The 27,745-nt window shown below is 46.0% G+C and overlaps 1 protein-coding gene across 2 annotated transcripts in view; it reads left to right on the top strand.

The window, feature by feature from the left end:
• LOC126249747 (histidine decarboxylase) overlaps positions 1-27,745 on the top strand; it is a 413,856-nt gene that overhangs the window by 360,002 nt on the left and 26,109 nt on the right. For both annotated transcript variants that reach the window (XM_049951428.1, XM_049951427.1), the window contains exon 15: positions 10,298-10,453. In XM_049951428.1, coding sequence (XP_049807385.1) covers positions 10,298-10,453 — 156 coding nt within the window. The remainder of the gene's footprint in view (positions 1-10,297; positions 10,454-27,745) is intronic.

Below are 27,745 nucleotides of genomic sequence, written 5' to 3'. Positions count from 1 at the left end.
CTGCATATTGTATGTATGTATATGTGTATTTATTTTCCACAGAGTGAAGTCAGTGACTTGCTCGACAGGTGCAGTATACCAGTATTGGTATACGATGCAATCGACAGCTATTGACGATGTGTGACTCGTGTTTTTTGTTCCCCACGAGGTGTGAGCTGGCAGCGAGCTGGACTGCTGCACGTAAGTTGCTGTCTGATTCCATTGTCCAGAAACTGCAAACTCAGGCTGCAATGGGCGAGCGAGTGCTTTATCTGGCCCACTCTGAGTTCTCAGGCCAGTCCCGCTATAACCTGCCCCGTAGTAACGCATACGTGTCACACCCTAACGTTATGACTGCAACCACATAACCAATATTGTTTATCAGGCTATCGAAAAATGCAAGTATAGCAGTTTGGAGCATCAATGGATACATCATATGACATCTACTCATATGTACCGAGAACAATGTAAGCAGCAACTGTCACACCAGACAGGCTTAAAGCCCCAAGTAGTGATCGTCTTTCAAATAACAGTACATGCCGTGTGCTAACAACGCAAGTCCAACCATATGGGGCGTAGAATGTCCAAGTTTTTTGGAGAGGAACGGCAATTACAACTGCTTCCGTAGCCTGTCACGCTGTCTACGGATTATCTTTTGTGTATGGTCGTTCGGGACCTCGTTCGTCACCGCCCTGCAGCAACGTCTAATGAAGCTATTTGGTCTCGGATAGAGACCACGTGGATTCCATGCCATGATGTTTAGATGCACTGATGGCAGTGCATGGAGATATTGCACCTCACTGACTTCTCACTGTCACACTTCCCTATCACTTCCGTAGTCCGAGGTTACCGAACGTGTGGAATTGGTGCTGCCATTGTCCCTTGTAGGGTATTGCATCCTCTTGGATGATAATGGATTTAATCGCACTGCTACAAACACCGAATGTTATTGGATCAGTACGAGAATGAGGCAACACATCATACCTGGCCTCCTCATCAGTGGATTCAAATATTATCGTTGCTTATATTGGGAAAATATTTACATGCTCGTTACCCTTCACCAACATTACTCAAAGAATTGTACCAATGCCTTTGTGAGGAATGGTATCAAACTCCTATGAGTACCATCCTGAATTTATTAATATCGATTTCCAGCATGATTAACTCTCTTATCGATTCCAAAAGGGCCCCTCCTCACGATATTCGTGGTACTTCACATTTTTTTCCAAATCTTTTCGTTTCATTCAGTACGTTCCACAGTGAGAAAATTTGTTTCTTCATGATTTTATGAGTTGTTTCATTTATGATCCTTTTCAGAGTTAGATGCAAACATCACATTCACCAGAATTAAGTCATCTTGCTTATGACTTTTACATACTTCTAAACCTGTTCTCTACTAGTCACCTTACGGTGTGCTGTTCAGGTTTACCACTGTTAAGCCCGCCGAAGTGGCCGTGCGGTTAAAGGCGCTGCAGTCTGGAACCGCGAGACCGCTACGGTCGCAGGTTCGAATCCTGCCTCGGGCATGGATGTTTGTGATGTCCTTAAGTTAGTTAGGTTTAACTAGTTCTAAGTTCTAGGGGACTAATGACCTCAGCAGTTGAGTCCCATAGTGCTCAGAGCCATTTGAACCATTTTTTACCACTGTTATCTCCACCCAGTTTTCCTACTCCACTCACGAATGGTGTGCCCGAATAACGACTGTCAGCAAACTACCATATGAGCTCCAATTTCTTTAATTTCCTCGTCATGGGCGTTTCGCGAGAGGTTTGTGGGAGGAAGCATATGTTATATGACTCTTCTTGGAATACGTGTTCTCGGAATTTTATGTGCATTCTCTCCGTGATGCACAATGTCTATCTCGTGCCATCTACCAATAGAGTTCAATGAGCACCTTCATCACACTTTCCTACTTGCTGAATGAACCCATGACTAAACGTACTACTCTTCTTTGGATATTTTCTACTTTATTTATTAGTTCCATATGGCGACGGTAGCAGACATGTGTGACACTCAATTCAACGGTTGTTTTGTAAACAACTTCTGCTGTGAATGAGTCACATTTTCTTAGGGCTCTTCCAATGAATCTCAGCCTAGCATCTCTTTTTCCTACAAACCACACTTCCCAAACCAGATCACTGACCATGTGACATCTGTTTTCGCAGCCTAGTTTTTGAAATACAGATTTTCATGTTCTGCCCAGGAAAAATGTCCCGGATAGATATCACAAGGATGTATATAAGCAGTCATCCACTAAACAACACTGGATCACAAAAGGGTACCTTCCCTACACAACAGTTTTTCTGGTATCCATTGTAGTTAGTAGCGGATCTGCCAAATGGATCTATAAACAGGAAGTAGACAGTAGCTCGTTACTCACGAATAAGTCCATAATTCCGTTTGCTTACCGTCTCAAACCCCTCCATAACTTAGCGGTCTGAGTTTCCAATTGACACATGGAGTATCCACATACGATTCCCGATAAGGCCACGGATTTTTCTTGGTGAGAGGGACAGGGCCGTGGTGCACTCAGCGCTGTAAGGATAACTGAAGAGCTGCTTGAAGGACAAGTAATATCTGCGGTGAGTGAGAACCGAGATAGAGCGGTAATCTGTCCACCTACCTTTCCAAACTGAAGTTTAGTGACGGCGTAGGAAGGGGCAGGCACAGCAGTTAGTCTACAAACATTGTCCAGGACACCTGACCTCCCGTCACCACTGTACCAGTTTCGAAACAATCACTGCAAAACATACTTTTCAAATTATGATCACTTACAAATACCTGCATCCTATTCTCACTAGCTCTGAACAGAAGCTACACCACAAACAAGTAATGAGTGTGAAATCCTTTTCCCTCCAGCGGTAAGCTATCATACACTATCTGATCAAGAGCATCTAGACACATATTAGTGGACATTAATAAGAGCTGTGTCTGTCCTTCGCCTTTACGACGACTGGAGTGTTGCTGGGGACTCTTTCAATGAGGTGTCTGAATGTCTGTGGAGGAATGGCAGCCCATTATTCCTCAAGATCCCAAACCTGACGAGGTAGTGATATTGCATGCTGGGGTGTGGAGCATAGTCGACGTTTTAACTCCTCCCAAAAGTGTTCCACTGGTTTAAGGTCGGGACCCTCGGCAAGCGAGTCCATTTCAGGAATGCTGTTATCCACTAGCCATTGCGTCACAGATGTTACTTAACAACAGGATACATTGTCATGTTGATACAAACATCCATCGTCTCCCAACTGTTCAAATGGTTCAAATGGCTCGAAGCACTATGGGACTTAACATCTGAGGTCATCAGTCCCCTAGACTTAAACCTAACTAACCTAAAGACATCACACACATCCATGCCCTAGGCAGGATTCGAACCTGCGACCATAGCAGTAGCGCGGTTCTGGACTGAAGCGCCTAGAACAGCTCGGCCACATCGGCCGACTCCCAACTGTTCCTCTACCGTATGCAGTACACAGTGCTGTAAAATGTGCTCATATCCTTCCACATGTAGCGCTTTCTTATGCGCAGGGACCACAATCTAACAACGAAAAATATCGCGATACTGTAAGACCACCAACTTCGTACTTCACTGCTGGCACTACATGCAGGCCGTGCGGGATTAGCCGAGCGGTCTAAGGCGCTACAGTCATGGACTGTGCGGCTGGTTCCGGCGGAGGTTCGAGTCCTCCCTTGGGCATGGGTGTGTGTGTTTATCCTCAGGATAATTGAGGTTAAGTAGTGTGTAAGCTTAGGGACTGATGACCTTAACAGTTAAGTTCCATAAGATTTCACACACATTTGAACATTTTTGAACTATATACAGGGTGGTCGGAAATTCCCGCTACAAACATCTAGGACATTTAGAGGGTAGTGAGTACACAACATTTTGAATAGTAACCCATGTCCGGAAACGTATCGTTTCCGTTCTACGACAGTTTCAATGCAGATGATTATCTCATCCACACCCACGTGAGGAATGTACTTAGGCGTGACCCAGTACAATTGTTGCAATCCATTTGAAAATAATACTGACTCATTCCGTTATTACTTACGCACTTGCATTACAACTTACACCTTATGGTTTACATTAGTCGACATCAACAAGAACCCAGCATCTACGGCACCAGCCGCAACGTACCGATGCATTACAACAGCGGCTCTATGTGACGACCACCAACGTTGTTACACACATTGTACCTCCGAAGCATGTTCTGGTACACTCTCTCCACCAAACCTGGTGTCTCTTCAGTGTCTTGTGCAGCGGCCAGAACTCGTGACAGCAGATCTTCCTCTGTCTCTAAAGGCGTCTCATAAATTAGTCTCTTCATGCGACCCCACAAGAAGTAGTCCATACAGGTTAAATCCGGTGATCGTGGCGGGGGGTTGGACACACCACGCCTATCCATCTTTCACCATACCGTCTGTTGAGATGTCTCCGGAAAGCCAGTGAAAAGTGAGGTGTTGCTCCATCATGCTGAAACCACATTTCCTGACGGACATTCAATGGCACAGCTTCCAAGAACGGGTCCATTACGAGCCGTAGGAAGACTAAGTATGCGGCACCCGTGAGCTTGGATGGAAGGAGGTATGGTCCAATCACATGACCGTCTAGAATACCTGCCCACACGTTAATTCCAAACCTGTCTTGAAATCCCTGAATATGCGTGGCATGAGGGTTTTCGTCCACCCAGACACGGCTATTTCGAGCATCCCTTGTGAACCTACATTCATCTGTGAAGATTACTCGACGTGGAAACAGGGGCGCCGATGCAATGGTGCAGGAACCATGTGCAGAAGGCGACACGTTGTGGAATGTCTGCTGGACCCATAGCGTGTACCATTTGTAAGTGGTACGGATGTAATTGTTGCTCATGCAGGACGTCCAAGACAGTACTGTGACTAACAGCCATTGCACGCGCAATTGTTCGTGAGCTCGTTGACGGGCTATCTTCAATGTGACGCAGTAAACCTTCTTCAAATTCGGGAGTGCGGCGTGGCCGTGGAGCACCACAGTCCTGCCTCCTCACAGTGAAGGTACCCGTTTCTCGTAGCCGTTTTGTAACTTGGGCAAACAGTTTGTGCGATAGAGTGTGACGGTGTGGAAAACGTTCGTGATACAGCCGACTAGCAGCTCTTCCGTTACCTCCAGCTTCGCCATACACAAGAGGCATGTCTGTGTATTGCGCAGGCCGGCCGGTGTGGCTGAGCGGTTCTAGGCGCTTCAGTCTGGAACCGCGCGACCGCTACGATCGCAGGTTCGAATCCTGCCTCGGGCATGGATGTGTGTGATGTCCTTAGGTTAGTTAGGTTTAAGTAGTTCTAGGTTCTAGGGAACTGATGACTTCAGATGTTCATAGTGCTCAGAGCCATTTGTATTCCGCAAACGTGTACTCCTCCATGTTTCCTCTATCGGTGATGCACAGGTATTGAGTCGGTCTCACAGCAAAGCAGACAATAAGTGACATCTGGGGATCGTTTGACGTAGTGCACGTCATCGTGTCTACCCTGTTGCATACCGGGACAAGGAACTCTGAGACGTTTCTCTTGCCCTAAGCAGACGTTGACGAGGTACACATCTGAACTGAAACTGTCGTAGAACGGAAACGATACGATTCCGGACATGGGTTCCTATTCCAAATGTTCTGTATTCACTACCCTCTACAAGTCCTAGACGTTTGTAACAGGAGTTTCCGACCACCCTGTATGATGGTTGGTAACGTTCTGCAGGCATTCACCAAACCCAAACCCAGACCTTTTACTTGGATTGCCATACGGTATAGCGAGATTCGTCACTTCAAATCACTCGTTTCCCCTGATCCACTGTCCATGGGCGTCGCTCTTTGCACCACCTCAAATGTCGCTTGGCACTGACAACATAAACGTACGACTTATGGGGATCTGCTCGACTACTGTACTCCATCCTTTTTAACGCCCTACACACAGTCATGTTGCAAGCTGGACTGCTGGTTGCACTTTGGAACTCACGACTGATTCCTTCCGCTAACTTCATGCGATTTCTTACAACCACCCTACACAATGGTCAACGGACCCAGTCCGTCAGTACATGAGGTCTACCTGGTCTTGATTTTGCTATGGTTGTTTCTTAACGTTTCAACTTCACAATTACATCATCTACAGTTGACTTTGTCAGCTTTAGAAAGGTTAAAATGTCCTTGATGGATTCGTTACTCAGGTGACACTCAATGAGTAGTCCATGTTCAAAATCACAGAGCTCTCCTGGCAAACCCATTTTGCTGGTTTCCATGGTAGAGCTGCAGCACAAGAGTCAACTGAACTCTTGCCCAGATTACAGCGGAGCAAACGTGGCTCCGTTGGACCGTTACAACAACTGAACAATATTATGTGGAGTCGAGAATCGTGTTACACGTTGCGGGAGCCCTGGGTGCGGCAATTATCATAGTGTGATGGCGACGATTCCTCGCTGTTTTATTCTGGATTGCTCCAGACATGCACATAAAATTACTGTTGACATAAAATACCTCTGTTGTAAAAAGTTTATCATTTGTGATTAACACCATTCTTGTTCTGCATGCAAAAGTCTTTCGTCTGTGCACACCCGTGCCATGGAATAAGTTTGTCACACAGCTCACCACCTTCAAGTGCTGAACCTGAACTAGGGCAGAAAGACTGACACAGAGTCCTCATTTCTGCCCAAGACAGATATTCAGTACATCGAGACAGCTGCTCAGGTTGTGTGCTCCTGTATCCGAGCTGTAATTAAATTTATAAAATCAGCTTATGTTCGTTAACAATAAAAATTTACGTTTGACAAGGGCCAGCTTAGGAATGGTACTTCTCCAGATTAATTTTTGAAACTGAAAAATGAGTAAGCTACCTCAGTCTGGCTTGCAAGGAGAGTACGTAATTGGTGGTACATTTCTAACGGTAGAGACTTCTCGCGAGGCAAGACGGAATCGGACGCTGGAACTGGCCTGTGTGCATTGCGACGGCCTCGTAGTGTTCGTGAGAGTCGATGCAGGAAGTTTGGCAGCGCGGCTGGCTCGGCTGTTTACTCCGGGCAGCATCTTTAAGCGGCGTGTTGACAGGTCCGTAGTCTTCCTTCTAGCTCTGTCATTTGCGGATCGCAGTCAACTCGCTTACCCTCTTGTTTTTCGTTTATTGTCGTTTCCCGTCGACCCATATGGGCGCGGTGGGCGCTGCCAGCGGATACAAGTCGCCACTCTTCAGCCATATGAGACTACAAGTTTCAAAACATATTATAAAACTGGACACGGTGGTTGATAAAATGAATGTTTACACAATAAAAAGATTGATTGTCACTTGCGTCATTTAAAATATGAAAGGTGGATTTGTTGATTAATTAAAATATTGACACAGATGAGATGACAAATGCATGTTTCACAAAATATAAGAGAAACGGACAGCTGGGTATGTTAAAAAAACAGTAAAAAGCCGGTGTGTTGACTGATTAAGACAAGTGGAGTGATGAGTGGGCATAGACTGCCAGGGAGAGAGGTATCATGGGAATGTTGCAGTTCAAGTAGTGTGTAAGAGGGCTTTTGAGTGGACAGATATTTGGAGGAGGGGTTTGGTTGAGTGAAGAGGGATGCTGCTCTGGACTGAGCCCTAGGATGTGCGTGGAGGTGGAGAAAGGGGGCCCTGACTGGGAGAAATGGGATGGGTCCTTTTAGGTCTGGTAGGATTGGTGTATATCAGGGCACATTTCATGGTTGGGTGAGGGAAGGCAATTAAAGCTTCATTGGGAGAGGATACAGAAAGTGTGGAGGTATAGCACTGGGGGAATGCAGTGGTAGAAGTGTGGCAGGGTACCAGGATCAGTGAACAGGGTAAAAACTAGGCAGTGGGTAGTGTCGAATTTACAGGTAACGTAGGATATTCGGAGGTGTTCAAGATGGAAGGGTAGGATGGAGAATTTTATAAGTTGGTAGAGGATGTGGTTGGGGAAGGGCAAGTGTATCCGAAAGGCTAGGTGGAGAGCATGGCGCTTGAGGATCTGTAGAGCGTGATAAAAGGAGGGTGAGTGGAAGTCTATGTCACATTTGCATAGCATAGTATGGGTTAGATCAGGGGTTTATAGGTGTGGAGGATTTTGGAAGGGCGCAATCCCCACATTCAGCCAGTCAGTAGTTTCAGTAATTTGAATCTACTGTGGGCTTTCTCTTGAATAGTTAGTAGATGGGGCTTCCATATTAGTCTGTGATCAAGTGTTAATCTGAGATATTTTAGTGTCTCAGTTAAATAGATATGGCGGTTGTGAATGATAAGGTAAAAGTCGTGGGTACGGAAGTTATGGGTGGTTCAGCCTATAATTAATGCCTGGACTTTGGTAGGGTTGATTTTGAGGAGCCACTGATTGCACCTGGAGGTGTACTGACTGAGATGTAGCTGTAGGGAGCATTGGGATTTTTGAAGGGTAGGGTAAAGGGAGAGGGAGGCAGTGTAAGCGGCGTACTGGAGGAGATGACCAGGAGGAGAAGGCTATGGCATATTTGGTAGTGTAGAGGGCATACAGGAGAGGTGAGAGTACAGAATCTTGGGGCACACCACACGGGATGGAGGATATGGGAGATGGTGTTGTTGATGGTGATATAAGATGGGTGGCTCGAGAGAAAAGATGCGATGAGGCGGACTTATTTTATGTGACGTGCGGAGGTCTGGAGCTTAAAGAGGGAGCTGGAATGCCAGACATGGTCATATACTTTTTGAGATCATGGAAGACAAAAATGATCTATTTGTGGATATTGATTTGGAAGGGAGATAAGAGGAGTAAGCTGCAGGAGTTTGTCGTCACTGGAGAGATTGTGACAGAATCCACATTGATGGACAGGAATGGGTAGGTGCTGTTATAGGTGTTTATGGAAAGGTCGGGATAAGACGGACTCAAAAAACTTACTAAACACAAAGGTGAGGCTGATGGGAGGAGGCGTCAGTGGCAGATTTTTTAGGTTTAAGGAAGAGGAGGATTGGAGAGGTTTTTCATGGCTGAAGATAGAAACCCATGTGAAGGATTATATTATAAGGGATGACTAGGATTTCTATGAAAAATGGGGGCATTCTTTCAGGTGTTTGTAGGTTAGTAGTCGTGGCTGGGAGCAGTGTTGCTTTTGTTGTGAGTACCTGCTTAATATCTTGTGTTATTATTGGAGTATTGAGTTCTGTCTGTAGTATGTTGTCGAGGTACTAGAAGCTAGGAGCGAGGGCCGAGAAGAAGGTATTCGTATGCTCATGGACTGTCTGGGATAAGGAGTAATCGAAGTGGCGGTCATCTGGGATGGTGAATGTGTCAGAGAGGGAGGACGCAAAGTGGTTGGTTTTGCTTGGCTTCTTGGTGGAGGGGGTGATTATCACGATGGAGGAGATAGGAGGGAGCGGGGTTGTTGCGAATAAGATGGTGAAATGCTTTCCAGTACCTGGAAGGGCTTATGGGCAGTGTAGCGTTGAGATTTGTGCATGTTTGGCCCCAAACACGGAGTTTCTTGGCAATCACCAGATTTTAGGTGTCTCGTCACTGTTGTCGGTGGCGTGTAATGCTGTCACAGTCATGGGTCTGCAGGAACGATCAGTAAGGCGATGGTACTCCCAGAGGTATAGGAGAGCACGGGGAGGGAATGTGGGACAGTATGGGTAGATGGGCTTCGTTAGAACGTGGTGAGCAATGGCGTTTGACAAAGTCTGTTGCAGGAAGGTGGCAGCATGGTGGATGTCACTGGTGAGTCGGAAAGATAATGGATGGATTCCGAGGAGGGTAGCAATGGATTCCCTGTAGGCTTCCCAGCTGGTACGGAAATGGTCTTGGATGTGTTTGGGAGAGGCAGGAAGAGTGTGTGCGCGGTAGGCTGCATATTGTAGAAGATGGTGAGTAGAACAGGGAGATGGGCGCTTCTAACTGGGTCGAGAACTGCGGCAGTAATGTGCCCAGACATGTTAGGAGAGGCGAGGATAACATCAAGAGTGGAATTGTTTTCAGGACAGATATGCAGTGGGACTGGGACTATATCACCATAGAGGGAGTCAGTAAACTGATGCCACTTCTGGAGATCAGCATGGGAGCGGCTATGTGGCGGTCATAAAACTCGAGAAGATACGGTCTATGTAGCACTTACCCTTGCAGGCTGCTCTCTTTTGTAGACCGTAATTATATCGCATTGCGGCCAAGTGGTTTAGCTGTTGACCTGGTGCTGCCTTTACCGTCATATGTGGTGAACCGGTAAAACTGCTTCTGTCGACAATCTCCACTTGCAAAGATTTTGCGATTATTAAAAGTACCTTTAGTAGAGGAATGCAGCCAGAAATTGTAAATGTTTGTTCTGCAAAGCAGCTGTGCGGCGGCGCATCCGGGGCATGATGGTGTCGGGCAAGCAGCTGTCGCTGGACTCGAGGCTCGACATGGCGCACTCGCTGGCGGGCCGCGGCGGCATGCGGCCGCACTCGGAGCCCTCTGCCGGCGACCACCTGCCAGAGGAGGACGACTCAGGTCAGCCTGCCATCACAATCCCTCTACTCTTACATGTTCCACTTTAAGGGAGTTCTGTTTCCCTCTAAGGAAACTGTGTCAGCGATATTTACTTATGGACCGTCTGACAGCAACTGAATAAAACACAATTTTAGTGCCATACGCGTTTCGCCATTATTTTCTGTAAGGCATCATCAGTGGCCTGGAATATGTACATATGTTTGCTATTTAATTTACATTTTTGTCTCTGTACCTATAGGTTATAAACAGTTCTGGTGGTTGGTATTTCCTATTAAGTTGTAATGCTTTGAACTGTACTTACAGGTTGCGTGGACAATTTCTTACATATTACGCTCCTGTTGCATTTTTGGTGTTGTTCTTCTTCTTACGAGTGCCAATTTGCGGTTTTTTCCCCCCATTCCACAGCACTATGAACCGAACGCTTGTTTCAATGCAATGTTTTGGTTTCTGTTGCCGACTGTCAAATGTTTTTGCCAAAGATCGAATGTTATTGCCAAACTTTCGAGTGTAATTATTTAATTATCTGTGATCTGATCGTGTATGCATTGGTGTGTGCGTTTGTGTATGTGCGCGTGCGTGAGTGAGTGTGTGTGTGTGTGTGTGTGTGTGTGTGTGTGTGTGTGTGTGTGTGTGTGTTGGTGTGATACAATTTTTTATTATTATTTGTTTATTTTTATTTTTTTATTTATTTTTATTTTTTGCGGTGTGTGTGTGTGTGTGTGTGTGTGTGTGTGTGTGTGTGTGTCCAGAAGGTGTAGACCTAAACACACACACACACACACAAATTCATACACGATCAGATCACAGATACTTAAATAATTACACTCGAAAGTTTGGCAATAACATTCGATCTTTGGCAAAAACATTTGACAGTCGGCAACAGAAACCAAAACATTGCATTGAAACAAGCGTTCAGTTCATAGTGCTGTGGAATGGGGGAAAAAAAACCGCAAATTGGCACTCGTAAGAAGAAGAACAACACCAAAAATGCAACAGGAGCGTAATATGTAAGAAATTGTCCACGCAAACTGTAAGTACAGTTCAAAACATTACAACTTAATAGGAAATACCAACCACCAGAACTGTTTATAACCTATAGGTACAGTGACAAAAATGTAAATTAAATAGCAAACATATGTACATATTCCAGGCCACTGATGATGCCTTACAGTAAATAAAGGCGAAACGCGTATGGCACTAAAATTGTGTTTTATTCAGTTGCTGTCAGACGGTCCATAAGTAAAAATTATCAACATACCGTAATATTACACGCAACTGAGGAAGGCAGGACTACAAAAGTTGAAGAAGTGTTAGCGATATTTCATAGTGCTTATAGGAAGGGGCTAGAATATAAGGAGATGGTTTTGCTTATGCTGGGAATAACCACTGGCTGAAGCAGAAGGATTAGGCAGTTCGCCATGTTGGGAAACCTATAGACTTACTAAAATAACTAGGCAGCTCACTGGCACTAGTGTAGCGTTTCTATATTGAAGCTGCTATTTGCAGAGCAACCGTGTCTTTGCACATAGTAAACAATGTCAAATATCTGCTAAAACGTTGCACACACAATGATTTAACAGATGCAGATAAAAAATAACTCTGTATCCCTCCTACAAACAAGTGTGTAAATGACATGGTTACTTCAAGTTATATCGGAGATCACAATTATTCAGGTCAAAGATAGTTGAAACAAAAATTTAAAAAAAAGCGAAAAATACACTCCTGGAAATTGAAATAAGAACACCGTGAATTCATTGTCCCAGGAAGGGGAAACTTATTGTCACATTCCTGGGGTCAGATACATCACATGATCACACTGACAGAACCACAGGCACATAGACACAGGCAACAGAGCATGCACAATGTCGGCACTAGTACAGTGTATATCCACCTTTCGCAGCAATGCAGGCTGCTTTTCTCCCATGGAGACGATCGTAGAGATGCTGGATGTAGTCCTGTGGAACGGCTTGCCATGCCATTTCCACCTGGCGCCTCAGTTGGACCAGCGTTCGTGCTGGACGTGCAGACCGCGTGAGACGATGCTTCATCCAGTCCCAAACATGCTCAATGGGGGACAGATCCGGAGATCTTGCTGGCCAGGGTAGTTGACTTACACCTTCTAGAGCACGTTGGGTGGCACGGGATACATGCGGACGTGCATTGTCCTGTTGGAACAGCAAGTTCCCTTGCCGGTCTAGGAATGGTAGAACGATGGGTTCGATGACGGTTTGGATGTACCGTGCACTATTCAGTGTCCCCTCGACGATCACCAGTGGTGTACGGCCAGTGTAGGAGATCGCTCCCCACACCATGATGCCGGGTGTTGGCCCTGTGTGCCTCGGTCGTATGCAGTCCTGATTGTGGCGCTCACCTGCACGGCGCCAAACACGCATACGACCATCATTGGCACCAAGGCAGAAGCGACTCTCATCGCTGAAGACGACACGTCTCCATTCGTCCCTCCATTCACGCCTGTCGCGACACCACTGGAGGCGGGCTGCACGATGTTGGGGCGTGAGCGGAAGACGGCCTAACGGTATGCGGGACCGTAGCCCAGCTTCATGGAGACGGTTGCGAATGGTCCTCGCCGATACCCCAGGAGCAACAGTGTCCCTAATTTGCTGGGAAGTGGCGGTGCGGTCCTCTACGGCACTGCGTAGGATCCTACGGTCTTGGCGTGCATCCGTGCGTCGCTGCGGTCCGGTCCCAGGTCGACGGGCACGTGCACCTTCCGCCGACCACTGGCGACAACATCGATGTACTGTGGAGACCTCACGCCCCACATGTTGAGCAATTCGGCGGTACGTCCACCCAGCCTCCCGCATGCCCACTATACGCCCTCACTCAAAGTCCGTCAACTGCACATACGGTTCACGTCCATGCTGTCGCGGCATGCTACCAGTGTTAAAGACTGCGATGGAGCTCCGTATGCCACGGCAAACTGGCTGACACTGACGGCGGCGGTGCACAAATGCTGCGCAGCTAGCGCCATTCGACGGCCAACACCGCGGTTCCTGGTGTGTCCGCTGTGCCGTGTGTGTGATCATTGCTTGTACAGCACTCTCGCAGTGTCCGGAGCAAGTATGGTGGGTCTGACACACCAGTGTCAATGTGTTCTTTTTTCCATTTCCAGGAGTGTACATACTCAGAGAATATACCAAGAAATTTTAAACAAGAACCGAAAGTGAAAATCTTAGTAAATGATATAATACTCTGGCTTTCTGCTACTTTGTAAGTTTCATGCAACGGTCTTGAATCGATAACTTGACTCATTTGCGCTCCAACTTGTGAGAAACAAGCTCTACATTCTTGAATGGATATCTGTAACTTCTCGCCTTTTGATGTAGATCTAACACAGAAATCTAGGAAACTACATTCATTTAAGGCAGTCTTGATTACTCACTGGGATTTGTGAGCCGACCGCGGTGGCTGAGCGGTTCTAGGCGCTTTAGGCCGGAACCGCGCGACTACCACGGCCGCAGGTTCGAATCCTACATCACGCATGAGTGTGTGTGATGTCCTTAGGTTGGTTAGGTTTAAGTAGTTCTAAGTTCTAGGGGACTGATGACCTCAGATGTTAAGTCCCTTAGTGCTCACAGCCTTTCTTTTTGGGATTTGTGTAGTAAACATCCATTTATTTTGCTCTTTGGTTTCCTACCGTTGTCTCTCATACCCTTCATATCACTAGGCCAGTATTCATCTTCGTCCCTGCAGATGATGGCTTCACCTCGGAAACTGGTGGCACACTTTCCCGCTATGGCGTGATAGGGTCTTGTCTTCTCCGTTAAAGCCTTGTGTGGAACTTGTACACTCAGCTTAAAGTCGCTGAATTGACAGTCACTTCTGAGTGTTATTTAGATATAACGTACTTTTGTGGAGGAATAGCCTACTTTTCATTGAACAATTGGCTAAGTAATGACTACAGCCCGCCCAGTTAGCCGTGCGGTCTAACGCACGGCTTTCCGGGCGGGAAGGAGCGCCTGGTCCCTGGGACGAATCCACCCGGCGGACTTGTGTCGAGGTCTGGTGAGCCGGCCAGTCTGTGGATGGTTTTTAGGCGGTTTTCCATCTGCCACGGCGAATGTGGGCTGGTTCCCCTTATTCCGCCTCAGCTACACTATGTCGGCGATTGCTGCGCAAACAAGTTCTCCACATACGCGTACACCACCATTACTCTACCACACAAACATACGGGTTACACTCGTCTGGTGTGAGACGTTCCTTGGGGGGTCCACCAGGGGCCGAACCGCACAATAACCCTGGGTTCGGTGTGGGGCGGCGGAGGGTTGAAGTGGACTGCGGTAGTCGTCGTGGGGTTGTGGATAACTGCGGCTGTTGTGGGGACGGAGCCTCTCCGTCGTTTCTAGGCCCCCGGTTAACATACAATGCAAGTTATGACTGGTACCTGATGTGGAATATCATTTGTTAAGTACGTACAACATCGCAGGAAAACAACAGATTGCTGGAAACTGATTTTGATTGAAACTGAACTAGCAGCTGTCGTAGTTCACAGTACAAATGACACAACGTTCTTTCAATCATTTCACTACCAAGATATACGACTTTTCACAATTTTTTCATTCAAGTGACGTTTTTCAAACACGGTAACGATGTATGAAAATTATTGGTTGAAATTCTGTGCATTTAAACATTCCTAATAACATAAAAAAAATACCGTATACACTTAATATCAGGTGAAGCCTTTCTTCCTCCTCTCACTTTCTCCCCTCCCCCCCCCCCCCGGTCACTGTACGCATTACCTGGATTTTATCGTACTGTTACACTCATTACTGCACATATATGCCGGCCGGTGTGGCCGTGCGGTTCCAGGCGCGTCAGTCTGGAACCGCGTGACCGCTACGGTCGCAGGTTCGAATCCTGCCTCGGGCATGGATGTGTGTGATGTCTTTAGGTTGGTTAGGTTTAAGTAGTTCTAAGTTCTAGGGGATTGATGACCACATATGTTAAGTCCCATAGTGCTCGGAGCCATTTGAACCATTGCACATATATTCAGTTATAATATGTTTTATTACTAATGCCAAGAGATTGTCAAATTGAAAATAAGCTCTCATTTGAGCTCTCAAGTTTAGAAATGTTGGCTTGTATATATGTACTCATAACTTCACAACCCATTAAATCAATGGAGTTCTGTGGACAGATACGGGAGCTGGTCAAAAAATATGGAAACACTACAATCACAACACATTACCATGCCTAATACGGTGTAGGAATTCAAAACAGCTTCCAGTCGTCTCGGAATGGATAAAGGTAGGTCCTGCGTGGTTTTCAAGGGAATCTAATACCACTCTTCCTGCAAAATAGTGGCAAGTTTATGTAACGATGATGGAGGTGAATAGCGATCATGCAAACTTCCCTTCAGATTAAACCACAAGGCTGAATAACATTGAGATCTGGTGACTGTGGTGGCCAGATGAGACGCGGAAATCCCTCCTCTTGCTCAGAAGAACAGTCCTGGATTATGCGAGCTGTGCGAAAAGGGGCCCTGTCATGTAGGAACATAACATCACCACTGGGGAATAAACGTTGTACTATAGGATGGACCTGATCAGCCAAAATGGTCACATAATCCTTGGCACTAAGGTAACCTTGCAGAATAACGTTTGGGCCTATGGAATACCATGATATGGCTGCCCAAATCATCACCCAACCCCCGCTATGTTTCATTCTTGAGACGTAAACTTGGTCAGAAGTTGGAAACAATGTGAAACAAAACTCATCCGACTAAATGACTTTCTCCCATTGCACCGTAGTCCAGGTTTTGCGACTTCGGCACCACGTTTCCATGTTACGGGCATTTGCATCACTGAATGGTTTTGGAATTCCATGGAGCTCGCTTCGTGTTATTTTCGTACTGAATGGGTTCTTCAGTGTGACATTCAGTTCTGCAAAGCCTTTTGCAAGTGTTGTCCTTTGCAATGACCATCTGTCACGACCACTCATTACACACGTTCCTCCGCATTGTGACTTACCGGATGATCTATTTTCCGCTTTCGCTTCACATGGTATAAAAAAATGGTTCAAATGGCTCTGAGCACTATGGGACTTAACATCTGTGGTCATCAGTCCCCTAGAACTTAGAACTACTTAAACCTAACTAACCTAAGGACATCACACACATCCATGCCCGAGGCAGGATTCGAACCTGCGACCGTAGCAGCCGCGCGGCTCCGGACTGAGCGCCTAGAACCGCTAGACCACCGCGGCCGGCCACATGGTATAAATCTTGGATACAGTGCCTCTTGAAACACCAAACACTTCGTCTGTCTTGCTTACAAAAGCTCCCACCATACGCTTACCTACAATTTGTACATATTCGAATTCACTTAGCTCCGACATAATGCACTCACGAGCATACAGAACACTCTTCTGACCACGGCTGGAGCTTGCAACGTATTGAGGACTTTGTACGGGCACCGTTCGTGGTCAACTACAACAGTGTAACCTGCAGGCTCGGCTAGCATCTGCATTTATGTTCAAGCATGCATTTGTCGTGGGGTTTCCATATTTCTGTCCAACCCCTCTATATTGGTACAATGAGACACTTGTTCTGCACATATTCAAGCATTAACAACATCATCTGCTCAAATGGCTCTGAGCACTATAGGACTTAACTTCTGAGGTCATCAGTCCTCTAGAACCTAAAACTACTTAAACTAACTAACCTAAGGACATCACACACATCCATGCCCGAGGCAGGATTCGAACCTGCGACCGTAGCGGTCGCGCGGTTCCAGACTGTTGCGCCTAGAACCGCTTGGCCACTCCGGCCGGCAACATCATCAGCATGAGTAATTAGATCACAACTCTTTCTCTATCTCACAGACAAGGAAGAATGGTTACCATTACCCTCAAAGTAGTTACACATAGTTCAGGTTTAGCTCTGGCTTCGCGGTTACTACGTCAGGGCATCTCTATAGATTCTAACCTCCTTGGCCTATAGGCTCCGTAGAAAGACAATGCCGTTCAGATGTTTACGCACATCCCATCTGCACTGAAAATTGTAACACACAGATATGGATGTGAGGTTGCAAGTGTGCACAAAGTTTCTGAGATCCGTAGGGCCAGACCAGATCTGAGCAGACAAGTCGGTTCATGTGGACCAGAAGTACCCACAGATTTGACCTAATCTGCATGCAAAACTTACCATAGAGTGGTTGTTGTAATTTTTTTATTTACAGTAGCCATCCATATTTGTGGAAGTTAAAAAGTAAATAATATTGCTATCTCGGAAAATACTGTAGTAGAAAATTCAACAGGTTGATAATAGACATCAGTGAGAATATTTAAAAATCCCCTGATATTGAAAAACCAAATAAAAGCATACTTTATCAGCCACTCCTGTAATTTAAAGAAATATTTGAAGTTGGGTATGTAAATTCTGGTTAACATTACTGCTCATACTTCACAGACATTTATTTACCTTTTCTTTCAAATATGTCCTATCGATAGCCGATAGTATTCTCTGGACTCAGTTAAGTTAACACTAATATTTAGAATGATGTACTATAGAAGATAAAATCTGCAGATGAGTATTGCAAGAGCTAATTTTTTAAACTTCAAATAATCTGCAGTAATTCCTGTCATATATCAATGTGAATGGGTTCACACTTGTCTTAACTGGTTACTAATAATTTCACAGAAATTGCGAGCAGTCGCTGACCCTTCCTATTAATGTATAATCTGACGACTTTTCCACGTCCCTGAAGACTTCTCCGTGACTGGATCTGCAGAACACCATGCGTAAACGAATAAATGAATAATAAGAGAAAAATAGAAATTATTACTCCTGGAGCAAAAAATGAGACAACAACAAAGAAAATAAATTGTTTGGCACAGTTCACTGCAAGGAGTTGTCAAAAGCTAATCAGTTACTTAGGTGTGAAGTACAGTCTAAAATTTGTCTTGTGTCTTAAAACACTTGGTATTTTTGTTTCACATGACTAATAGCTGTAGCGTGGTGAAAACGCTGAAGGATGAGTGAATGGTGGTGACACGTCGTCATGCCCAGCTCCACACGCGACTGTAGTGGCAGCATTTGCGCTATTTGTCTCAGCATTGTTTGAGCCCGGTGGTCCCTCGTCCATCTCTTGTCACTACAATGGTAAACGAAGCACTGTACGCAGCGTATGAACCGCCGCACTCAGGCAGGAGTCGACTGGCTAGGGACTCAGTCCCGCGTCGGAGTTGGTAGGAACAGACGACAAATCAGCAGGGCTGAGACATCAAGTCCCAAAAAGGACTTAGTGCAGACGGCAGGCACAGCCCAGTCTCGAACACATGGCTGCAGCTGTTCAGGATCCCGGGATCCTGAACTTCTCACTGTCCGGCGTTGCTCGGGTGACGTGATAGTACTGCTGGCTTCCGCCGAGTATGATTGATCCCTGCCTTAAAATTCAGACTTTTTGATATGCCTCCAGTGCCCATTTGTCTACCATCCTGGTACTGTTCCGTATGCTGTTACAATTTGGCTTAGTGAAAGGTCCAAGTTAGGTTCAAACGGTTCAAATGGCTCTGAGCACTGTGAGACTTAACTTCTGAGGTCATCAGTCCCCTAGAACTTAGAACTACTTAAACCTAACCAACCTAAGTACATCACACACATCCATGCCCGAGGCAGGATTCGAACCTGCGACCGCAGCGGTCGAGCGGTTGTAGACTGTAGCGCCTACAAGTTACGTTCCCAGGTTTCGTTAATGGAGGTAACGTTTTATTTGGACAACATCTCTAAAAGTTCATCTGACTAGTACAGCTGTGGCTGTAGAATAACTCTCGTCATACACTGATGTGACAAGAGTCATGGAACACCCTCTAACATGGTGTCGGACCTCCATTTGCCCGGCCTAGTGCAGCAACTCAATGTAGAATGGACTCTCAACAAGTTGTTGGAAGTCTTCTGCAGAAATATTGAGCCACGCAACCTCCATAGCCGTCCATAACCGCGAATGTGTTGGTAGTGCAGGATTTTGTGCACTAATTGACCCCTCGATTATGTCACATAAATGTTCAATGGTATTCATATCGGGGGATCTGGGTGGCTGAAACATTTACTCGGAATGTCCAGAATGTTCTTCAAACCAACTGCGAACAATTGTGACCCTATGACATGGAAAATTGTCATCCATAAAATGAATGGCTGCAAATGGTCTCCAAGTAGCCGAACATAACCATTTCGAGTCAATGATCAGTTATTTTGGACCAGAGGACCCAGCTCATTCCAAGTAAACGCAGCTCACACTATCACGGAACCACCACCAACTTGCACAATGCCTTGTTGACAACTTGGATCCACGGCTTCGTGGAATCTGTGCAACACTCGAACCCTACCATCGCCTCTTACCAACTGAAATAGGGAATCATCTGACTAGGCAAAGGTTTCCCAGTCTTCTAGGGCCAAACCGTTATGGTCAGGAGCCCAGGAGAGATGCTGCAGGCGATGTCGTGCTGTTAGCAAAGGCACTCGAGTCGGTCGTCTGCTGCCGTAGCCCATTAACGCCATATTTCGCCCCACTGTCCTAACCGGATACTTTCGTCGTAAGTCCCACATTGATTTTTGCGGTTATTTCACGCAGCGTTGCTTGTCTGTTAGCATGGACAACTCTACACATACGCCATTGCTATAAGTAGTTAAGTGAAGGCCGTCAGCCACTGCGTTGCCCATAGCGAGAGGTCATGCCTAAAATTTGGTACTGTGGGCACTCTCTGGACACTGTGGACCTCGAAATTTTCACTTCCCCAATGATTTCCGAACTAGAATGTGCCATGCGCCTGGCTCGAACTACCATTCCGCATACAAAGTCTGATAATTCCCGTGCTGTTGCCATAATCACGGCTGAAACCTTTTCACAGGAATCAACCGAGTACAAATGAGAGCCCTTCCAGTGCACTGAACTTGTATACCTTGTGCACACAATACTAATGCCATCTTTATATGTGAATATTGCTATCCTATGACTTCCGTCACCTTAATGCAGTAGCTGGCAAATTAAATGGAGGTTCCAAAATATCACACATAGTCCTGTTGATCAACAATCCACTACCTCGTAATTCCAAACGTCTAACCCCCATTAGCTTCCCCTACTCGTAGCAACTAGCAACTATCACTACGTTCTTGTGCACCGAGTATATCCAAAGCAAACCGGCTTTCCGAAAATACAGTTCGGTTCGCTCACATGTTTTTGACAAGGACATCCCTCTATTTTACCCCTGAAGGTGTTGCACGATGCATGTATTCCTACTTGCCACAATTTCAAGTGTGAGTACCCAACTTTGGCATTGCTGCAGCTCACCCTCGGTCATTGGAACACGTATTATGTTCGAGTATAATGACTTTTACGGAGACTAGAAATCTACTCTGTAGGAATCAGCATGGGTTTCGAAAAAGACGGTCGTGTGAAACCCAGCTCGCGCTATTCGTCCACGAGACTCGAGAGGGCCATAGACACGGGTTCCCAGGTAGATGCCGTGTTTCTTGACTTCCGCAAGGCGTTTGATACAGTTCCTCACAGTCGTTTAATGAACAAAGTAAGAGCGTATGGACTATCAGACCAATTGTGTGATTGGATTGAAGAGTTCCTAGATAACAGAACGCAGCAAGTCATTCTCAATGGAGAGAAGTCTTCCGAAGTAAGAGTGATTTCAGGTGTGACGCAGGGGAGTGTCGTGGGACCGTTGCTATTCACAGTATACATAAATGACCTTGTGGATGACATAGGAAGTTCACTGAGGCTTTTTGCGGATGATGCTACGGAGACTAGAAATCTACCCTGTAGGAATCAGCATGGGTTTCGAAAAAGACGGTCGTGTGAAACCCAGCTCGCGCTATTCGTCCACGAGGCTCGAGAGGGCCATAGACACGGGTTCCCAGGTAGATGCCGTGTTTCTTGACTTCCGCAAGGCGTTTGATACAGTTCCTCACAGTCGTTTAATGAACAAAGTAAGAGCATATGGACTATCAGACCAATTGTGTGATTGGATTGAAGAGTTCCTAGATAACAGAACGCAGCAAGTCATTCTCAATGGAGAGAAGTCTTCCGAAGTAAGAGTGATTTCAGGTGTGACGCAGGGGAGTGTCGTGGGACCGTTGCTATTCACAGTATACATAAATGACCTTGTGGATGACATAGGAAGTTCACTGAGGCTTTTTGCGGATGATGCTGTGGTATGTCGAGAGGTTGTAACAATGGAAAATTGTACTGAAATGCAGGAGGATCTGCAGCGAATTGACGCATGGTGCAGGGAATGGCAATTGAATCTCAATGTAGACAAGTGTAATGTGCTGCAAATACATAGAAAGAAAATTTCCTTATCATTTAGCTACAATACAGCAGGTCAGCAACTGGAAGCAGTTAATGCCATAAATTATCTTGGAGTACGCATTAGGAGTGATTTAAAATGGAATGATCATATAAAGTTGATCGTCGGTAAAGCAGATGCCAGACTGAGATTCATTGGAAGAATCCTAAGGAAATGCAATCCGAAAACAAAGGAAGTAGGTTACAATACAATTGTTCGCCTGCTGCTTGAATACTGCTCAGCAGTGTGGGATCCGTACCAGATAGGGTTGATAGAAGAGATAGAGAAGATCCAACTGAGAGCAGCGCGCTTCGTTATAGGATCATTTAGTAACCGCGAAAGCGTTACGGAGTTGAAGATCGGTACGGGTTTTTGTTGAAGTTTCGAGAACATACCTTCACCGAAGAGTCAAGCAGTATATTGCTCCCTCCTACGTACATCTCGCGAAGAGCCCATGAGGATAAAATAAGAGAGATTGGAGGCCACACAGAGGCATACCGACAATCCTTCTTTCCACGAACAATACGAGACTGGAATAGAAGGGAGAACCGATAGAAGTACTCAAAGTACCCTCCGCCACACACCGTCAGGTGGCTTGCGGAGTATGGATATAGATGTAGATGTAGATAGATTAGCACATGTTGATCCCCATCTTCTTCTCTAATAGCAGCACTCCTTGCTCTCTTACTTGCACAATTTTTCCAACTTACGCTAACTTCCCTGCTTAATATGTTCTGTGTAACACCTGAATACCGCGTGCTGGCGCACTACTGGTACCTTCACTGATATATACAATTAATCACTGTCTGTTGTTATATCCACCTTTGCACCATGGTAGTAGAATGGCAAGTTCTGGCTGCTCTGCTCCACCACTAGCTGTAATTCCGTCGACAGCTTTCGTTGCACTTTCCTCAAATAGTTCAAGTGGCTCTAAACACTATGGGATTCAACATCTGAGGTCGTCTGTCCCCTAGACTTGGAATTACTTAAACCTAAGGACATCACACACATCCATGCTCGAGGCAGAATTCGAACCTGCGACCGTAGCAGCAGCGCGGTTCCGGACTGAAGCGCCTAGAACCGCTCGGCCACAGCGGCCGGCTGCACTTTCCTCAGTCCTCTCAAATACTGAAATACAGTTCAGATGTCAGCGAGACAGGACTCAATTGCCCGTGCAGCACTTGGTGGATGACTCCCCGCAGATTCGCTAACTACACCATGGCGTCCCAGATAGTATATCCGATGGACTGCAAGAGACTCATTAACGTTAGCTTTGCATTCAGTACCTGCATTAGAGCTTGTACTGCTTCCAAGCCCCATTTCAGAGTGCTAGTCGTGGACCTGGCAATAAGCGACAAGTTCCTTACTGAGGTTTCGGAGCATTCGTGTTTTGTTTAGTACGCCACCCACAAAGTTAATGATCTATGAAGAACGCCACACGAAAGTTACTTTATTTGTCACTGCTAACCCCCTTGCGGTTTCTGCCGTTTCGTTTAACCTGGTTAATGCATCTGCTGTCTCGAAGATGGTTTTTCATATTCTGCAATCAGCATGTATCCATCCCCTTTGTACTCTCCTGGATTCGTGTGGGACCACTCTGATCGCCTCCTGCGTCTGCTCCTTTAATCGCCTGTATGCCTCAAGCAAATTCCTGTTTTCCTTCGAGACTTCTCTCAGCCCCCTGCAACAAACCCCCAATTGCTGCATTCCAGTAAACACTTCTTCCAACCTCCTAACTTCATTCCGCAATTCCTGTACATTAAACACTAAACCCAATGACCACCTGTGGCTGGAAAACACAACGGCGGGGTTGTCTGTAAGACACAAGCCCTCCGCCCAGATGATGATCTTGCAGCACTCCCACTCTGCCTCTGGCGAAGAGCTTCAGCACCGCCAACTCTAGCATCCTTCCTCAACATTTCTCCCGTACGACAACCTGGGGACGGGGACTAATATCACCTCCCCCTCCCCAGAAGTCTGCTATCTCTGAAAAGCACGTCTCAATACACTTAAGACACAACCTATCCTACACTTATAAATTTATCCAAAACAGCATTAATAGCCTATATTATACACAAAAGAATAATATTCAGTAATCGCAAAAGTTACATCAAATATCAATTAATTCCTTGGCCTTAATACATAAAGAGGCAACGGCCTTGCCGCATTGGATACACCGGTTCCCGTGAGATCACCGAAGTTAAGCGCTGTCGGGAGTGATCGGCACTTGGATGGGTGACCATCCAGGCCGCCATGCGCTGTTGCCATTTTTCGGGGTGCACTCAGTCTCGTGATGCCAATTGAGGAGCTACTCGACCGAACAGTAGCGGCTTCGGTGAAGAATGCCATCATAACGACCGGGAGAGCGGTGTGCCGACCCCACGCTTCTCCTATCCCCATCCTCCTCTGAGGATGACACGACGGTCGGATGGTCCCGATGGGCCACTTTTTTTTTAAATACATAACAAACCTGACGTTTCTGGACCTCTCTCCTCTGTCTCTCATCCTTCCTCTTCTTATTTTTCACCTCTCCTCTCGCTTTCACCAGCACCTCTCGTGAAATTGTCTCCAGCGCACCTCTGAATTATCGTAGACCTCAAAATGCACAATTGTTCTCGTCGACAGCTGTAGCTTCACGTTTACCTGTGATGTAGTTTCAATTACTTGATACGGACCTGATAACACATTACACACTTTTCCATCTTTCCCTTAGGGGAATATGGGCTTGACAGCATCACGCATTGACCCACGTTATACTGTGGTAATACACCCACTCGTTCCACTCCCCCTTCCTGCTTCTCGAACGCCTTAGTATTCGCTCGTTGTACCTTTCTCCACAATTCCCTTACTGTTCTAGCAACCTCCAGCAATACCTCTCCTTTTTGGTTAATCGTATCAAACGGTGACGGCATCTTCTTCTTGTAAACCACGTCGAATTGCGACAACCCTGTATTATTGTGTACTTTGCAGTTTTGTACACTCATCGCGAAGTACATAAGCGTCCCAATCTGAATGATGTGTGTTCACATAATAATTAAGCATCTTCCCAATTGTTTAGTGCATGCATTTTGTTCTTCCATTATCTTGCAGGTGGACTGCTTCTCATTTTCTCGCTTTTACTAACTTACACAACTCTTTCATCAGGGCTGACGAAGTTCGTCTCCCGGTCCGTGAGCACCTGTTGGTCCGGCATCGGCGCCATCTTGATGTAACGAGAAAAATGATCTACTACGGTCAGCACAAAACGATTACATCCTAGTGTTCGATTGAAAGGACTTAACACATCCACCCTTATGAAACTGAATGGTACTGTTCCTTCTGGGGGCCTTTGTGTCAGTGACTACGTTCGGCTCAAATCTGCTCGCTTTGCACAAGCTACACTATTCCTGACGTACTGATAGACACCATCTTTCCTTCCCATCCACCTATACTTTCCTGCCACTCTCTGATTCGTTGCCTGACATCCCCTATGGCCCACTAAAACTTGATCATGCTTTTCACGTCCTATTTCTAGTTTCAGCTTGGCTGGCAGCACTACTCATAGCCCCAATTTTGTCCCTCTACATAACAATCCGTCCTGCGCGCTAAACTGTTGTTGTTTGCCAGTCTAATACTCTTTGTCGACGCATTACGCTGCTTGTCATTCCCCAAGGTCGTGACCTAGTCCTTCTACTACACCTATTTTACTGCTAAGCCCATCTGCATCCCTGTGTTTCCTTCCTGGTTTGTGGATTACTTCGTACTCAAATGCATTGATTTTCAACGCCCACCTCGTCAATCTACTCGATGGGTTCTTCAAACCAAGTAACCACTTAAAAGCAGCATGGTCCATCACTACCCTGAATTCCTGCCATACAGATGACACTGGAAGTACATCACTCTATCTGTCAAGCTAAGCATTTCCTGTCTGCTGTAGAATAATTATTCTCTGCTACGTTCAACTGTCGTGACAGATAGGTAATAGGATGTTCTTACCCGTTGATCTCCAGGCTCAAAACGCAGTCCAGAGTGTGATTTGATGCATCACGTGACAATATGAACTCATTCTGAAGGTCTGGAATCACCAACACCAGACTCAACGTTTACAATCTCTCCAACTCGACAAATGCTTCCTGGCATCCTTTTGGGCGTAGAGGCTTAATCCCCTTCTTTAGCAATTGCGCAAGCGGCCTGGCAATGTGTGCAAACCCCCTACGAATTTTCTATAATAATTTGCAAGAACGTGAAAAGATTGCAATTCCTTAGTTGTTTGTAGTACTGAAAAGTCTTGCACCACCTGTATCAACCTCAGATCGGTCTTTGCACTATCCTAACTAATGATGTGGCCCAGATAGCCAACCTCTTCCAGCACAAAGTGACATATTTCCGTGCTGAGTGTCAAATGGACTGCTCATAATCTTTTGAACACTTCCCTCACGCTCTTGCATTCCTTGAGAAAATGATTATACCATCAAGATATATGAGGCATTGACGCTGTTTCAATCTTTTCAGCACTCTCTCCATCAGTTGATGTAATATTGCTGTATGTGCATTCTCCAACCCAAAGGGCATCCTTATTACTGATAGCATCCCCAAAGGGGCTGAATACGCTGTTTGATGTTTATCTTTTGGAGCAACTTCTAACTGATTGTACCCACTCCTTAAGTTCATTGTCGAGAAGTATTGACTTTGCCCTAGATTATCTACTGTCAGTATTGGGCAAGGGGGGTACGGCCCCAATCTCCATTGTTGCCAGATGTATACAATATGGCTGCGATGACGTCATACAACATGGCGGTGTGTAGGCTTGGCAACAGTGCATGACGTTATCCAAGATGGCGGCAGTGACATCATTCAAGATTGCGCCTTTTGGCGGGAAGTTTGAATTTTGGCGAGAAGATAGGTCAATTGGGCTATGTCCATTCACCTAACCACCCTCCCCTCCCCCATTAAAATGGCGGAAAGTTCAACTTCCAACAGGATAATGCATCACACCACGGTTATCTCTACTAACCTAAGAAAAATCGTGGGAAAATAGGTCACTTGGACTACCTCCACTAACTTAAGTCATCCAACCACCACCTCTTCCTAGGAACTGGCGCCAAGTTTGAATTTTGGTGGCAAAGAAAGGTCACTTGGGGTTTCTCTACCAACCAAAGAAAATTGCAGAAAACAAAGCTCACCACCACTAACCTAAGTCACCTGATCGCCACCTCTTCCTAGGGATTGTTGGGAAAAGGACTCAGCCTGCACTGGGCTGCTGGAGAGAGGAAGGAGTGTACTGTCCTTATTTTGGAACAATTTATTTAGGGATGGAGTATATTTATCACAGTGATCCAGAACACACGCTCTGACATGCCACACAGCATACAGACCTACAAACTGCTCTGAAATAGCTCATGTATAATGCTCTACACACGTGCTTTCTAATTGTAAATTCAAAATAATGGATTGCACAGCCTGCAGACATGCAAACCACTCGTAAATAATGCGATACATGTACATACAGAGAGCCAAACAACTCGTAAATTATATATTCGAAGACAGTAACTTGTTCTCGAAAGAAGAGTTACTGTTGATGACCGTGCAGCTTTTCCCTGGAATAAATGATGACTAACTGACAACCTCAGCTGCCGACAGGTGTTGTTGATATACCTCGATGTGGACAGCTCAAAATGTGCGCCCCGACCGGGACTCGAACCCGGGATCTCCTGCTTACAGGGCAGACACTATCCATCTGAGCCACCGAGGACACAGCTGAATAGCGCGACTGCAGGGACTTATCCCTTGCACGCTTCCCGTGAGACTCACATTCCCAACTGTCCACAATTCTACATATGTATTGTATCTTATAGACATTTGCCCACCCACTCATTACTCGCGCACGCTTTGGCGACTCCCGTAAGAGTTTGGGCAACCTGTGCGCATTCGCACAGACGAAGGTCAATGGCTGGCTAGCCTTTAACAATATATACGAAGACAGTAACTTGTTCTCGAAAT

This window comes from Schistocerca nitens, chromosome 3 (assembly GCF_023898315.1).
Source record: "Schistocerca nitens isolate TAMUIC-IGC-003100 chromosome 3, iqSchNite1.1, whole genome shotgun sequence".
NCBI lineage: Eukaryota > Metazoa > Arthropoda > Insecta > Orthoptera > Acrididae > Schistocerca > Schistocerca nitens.
The sequence above is the reverse complement of the archived record's forward strand: the minus strand, read 5'-3'. Positions and strand labels throughout refer to the sequence as shown.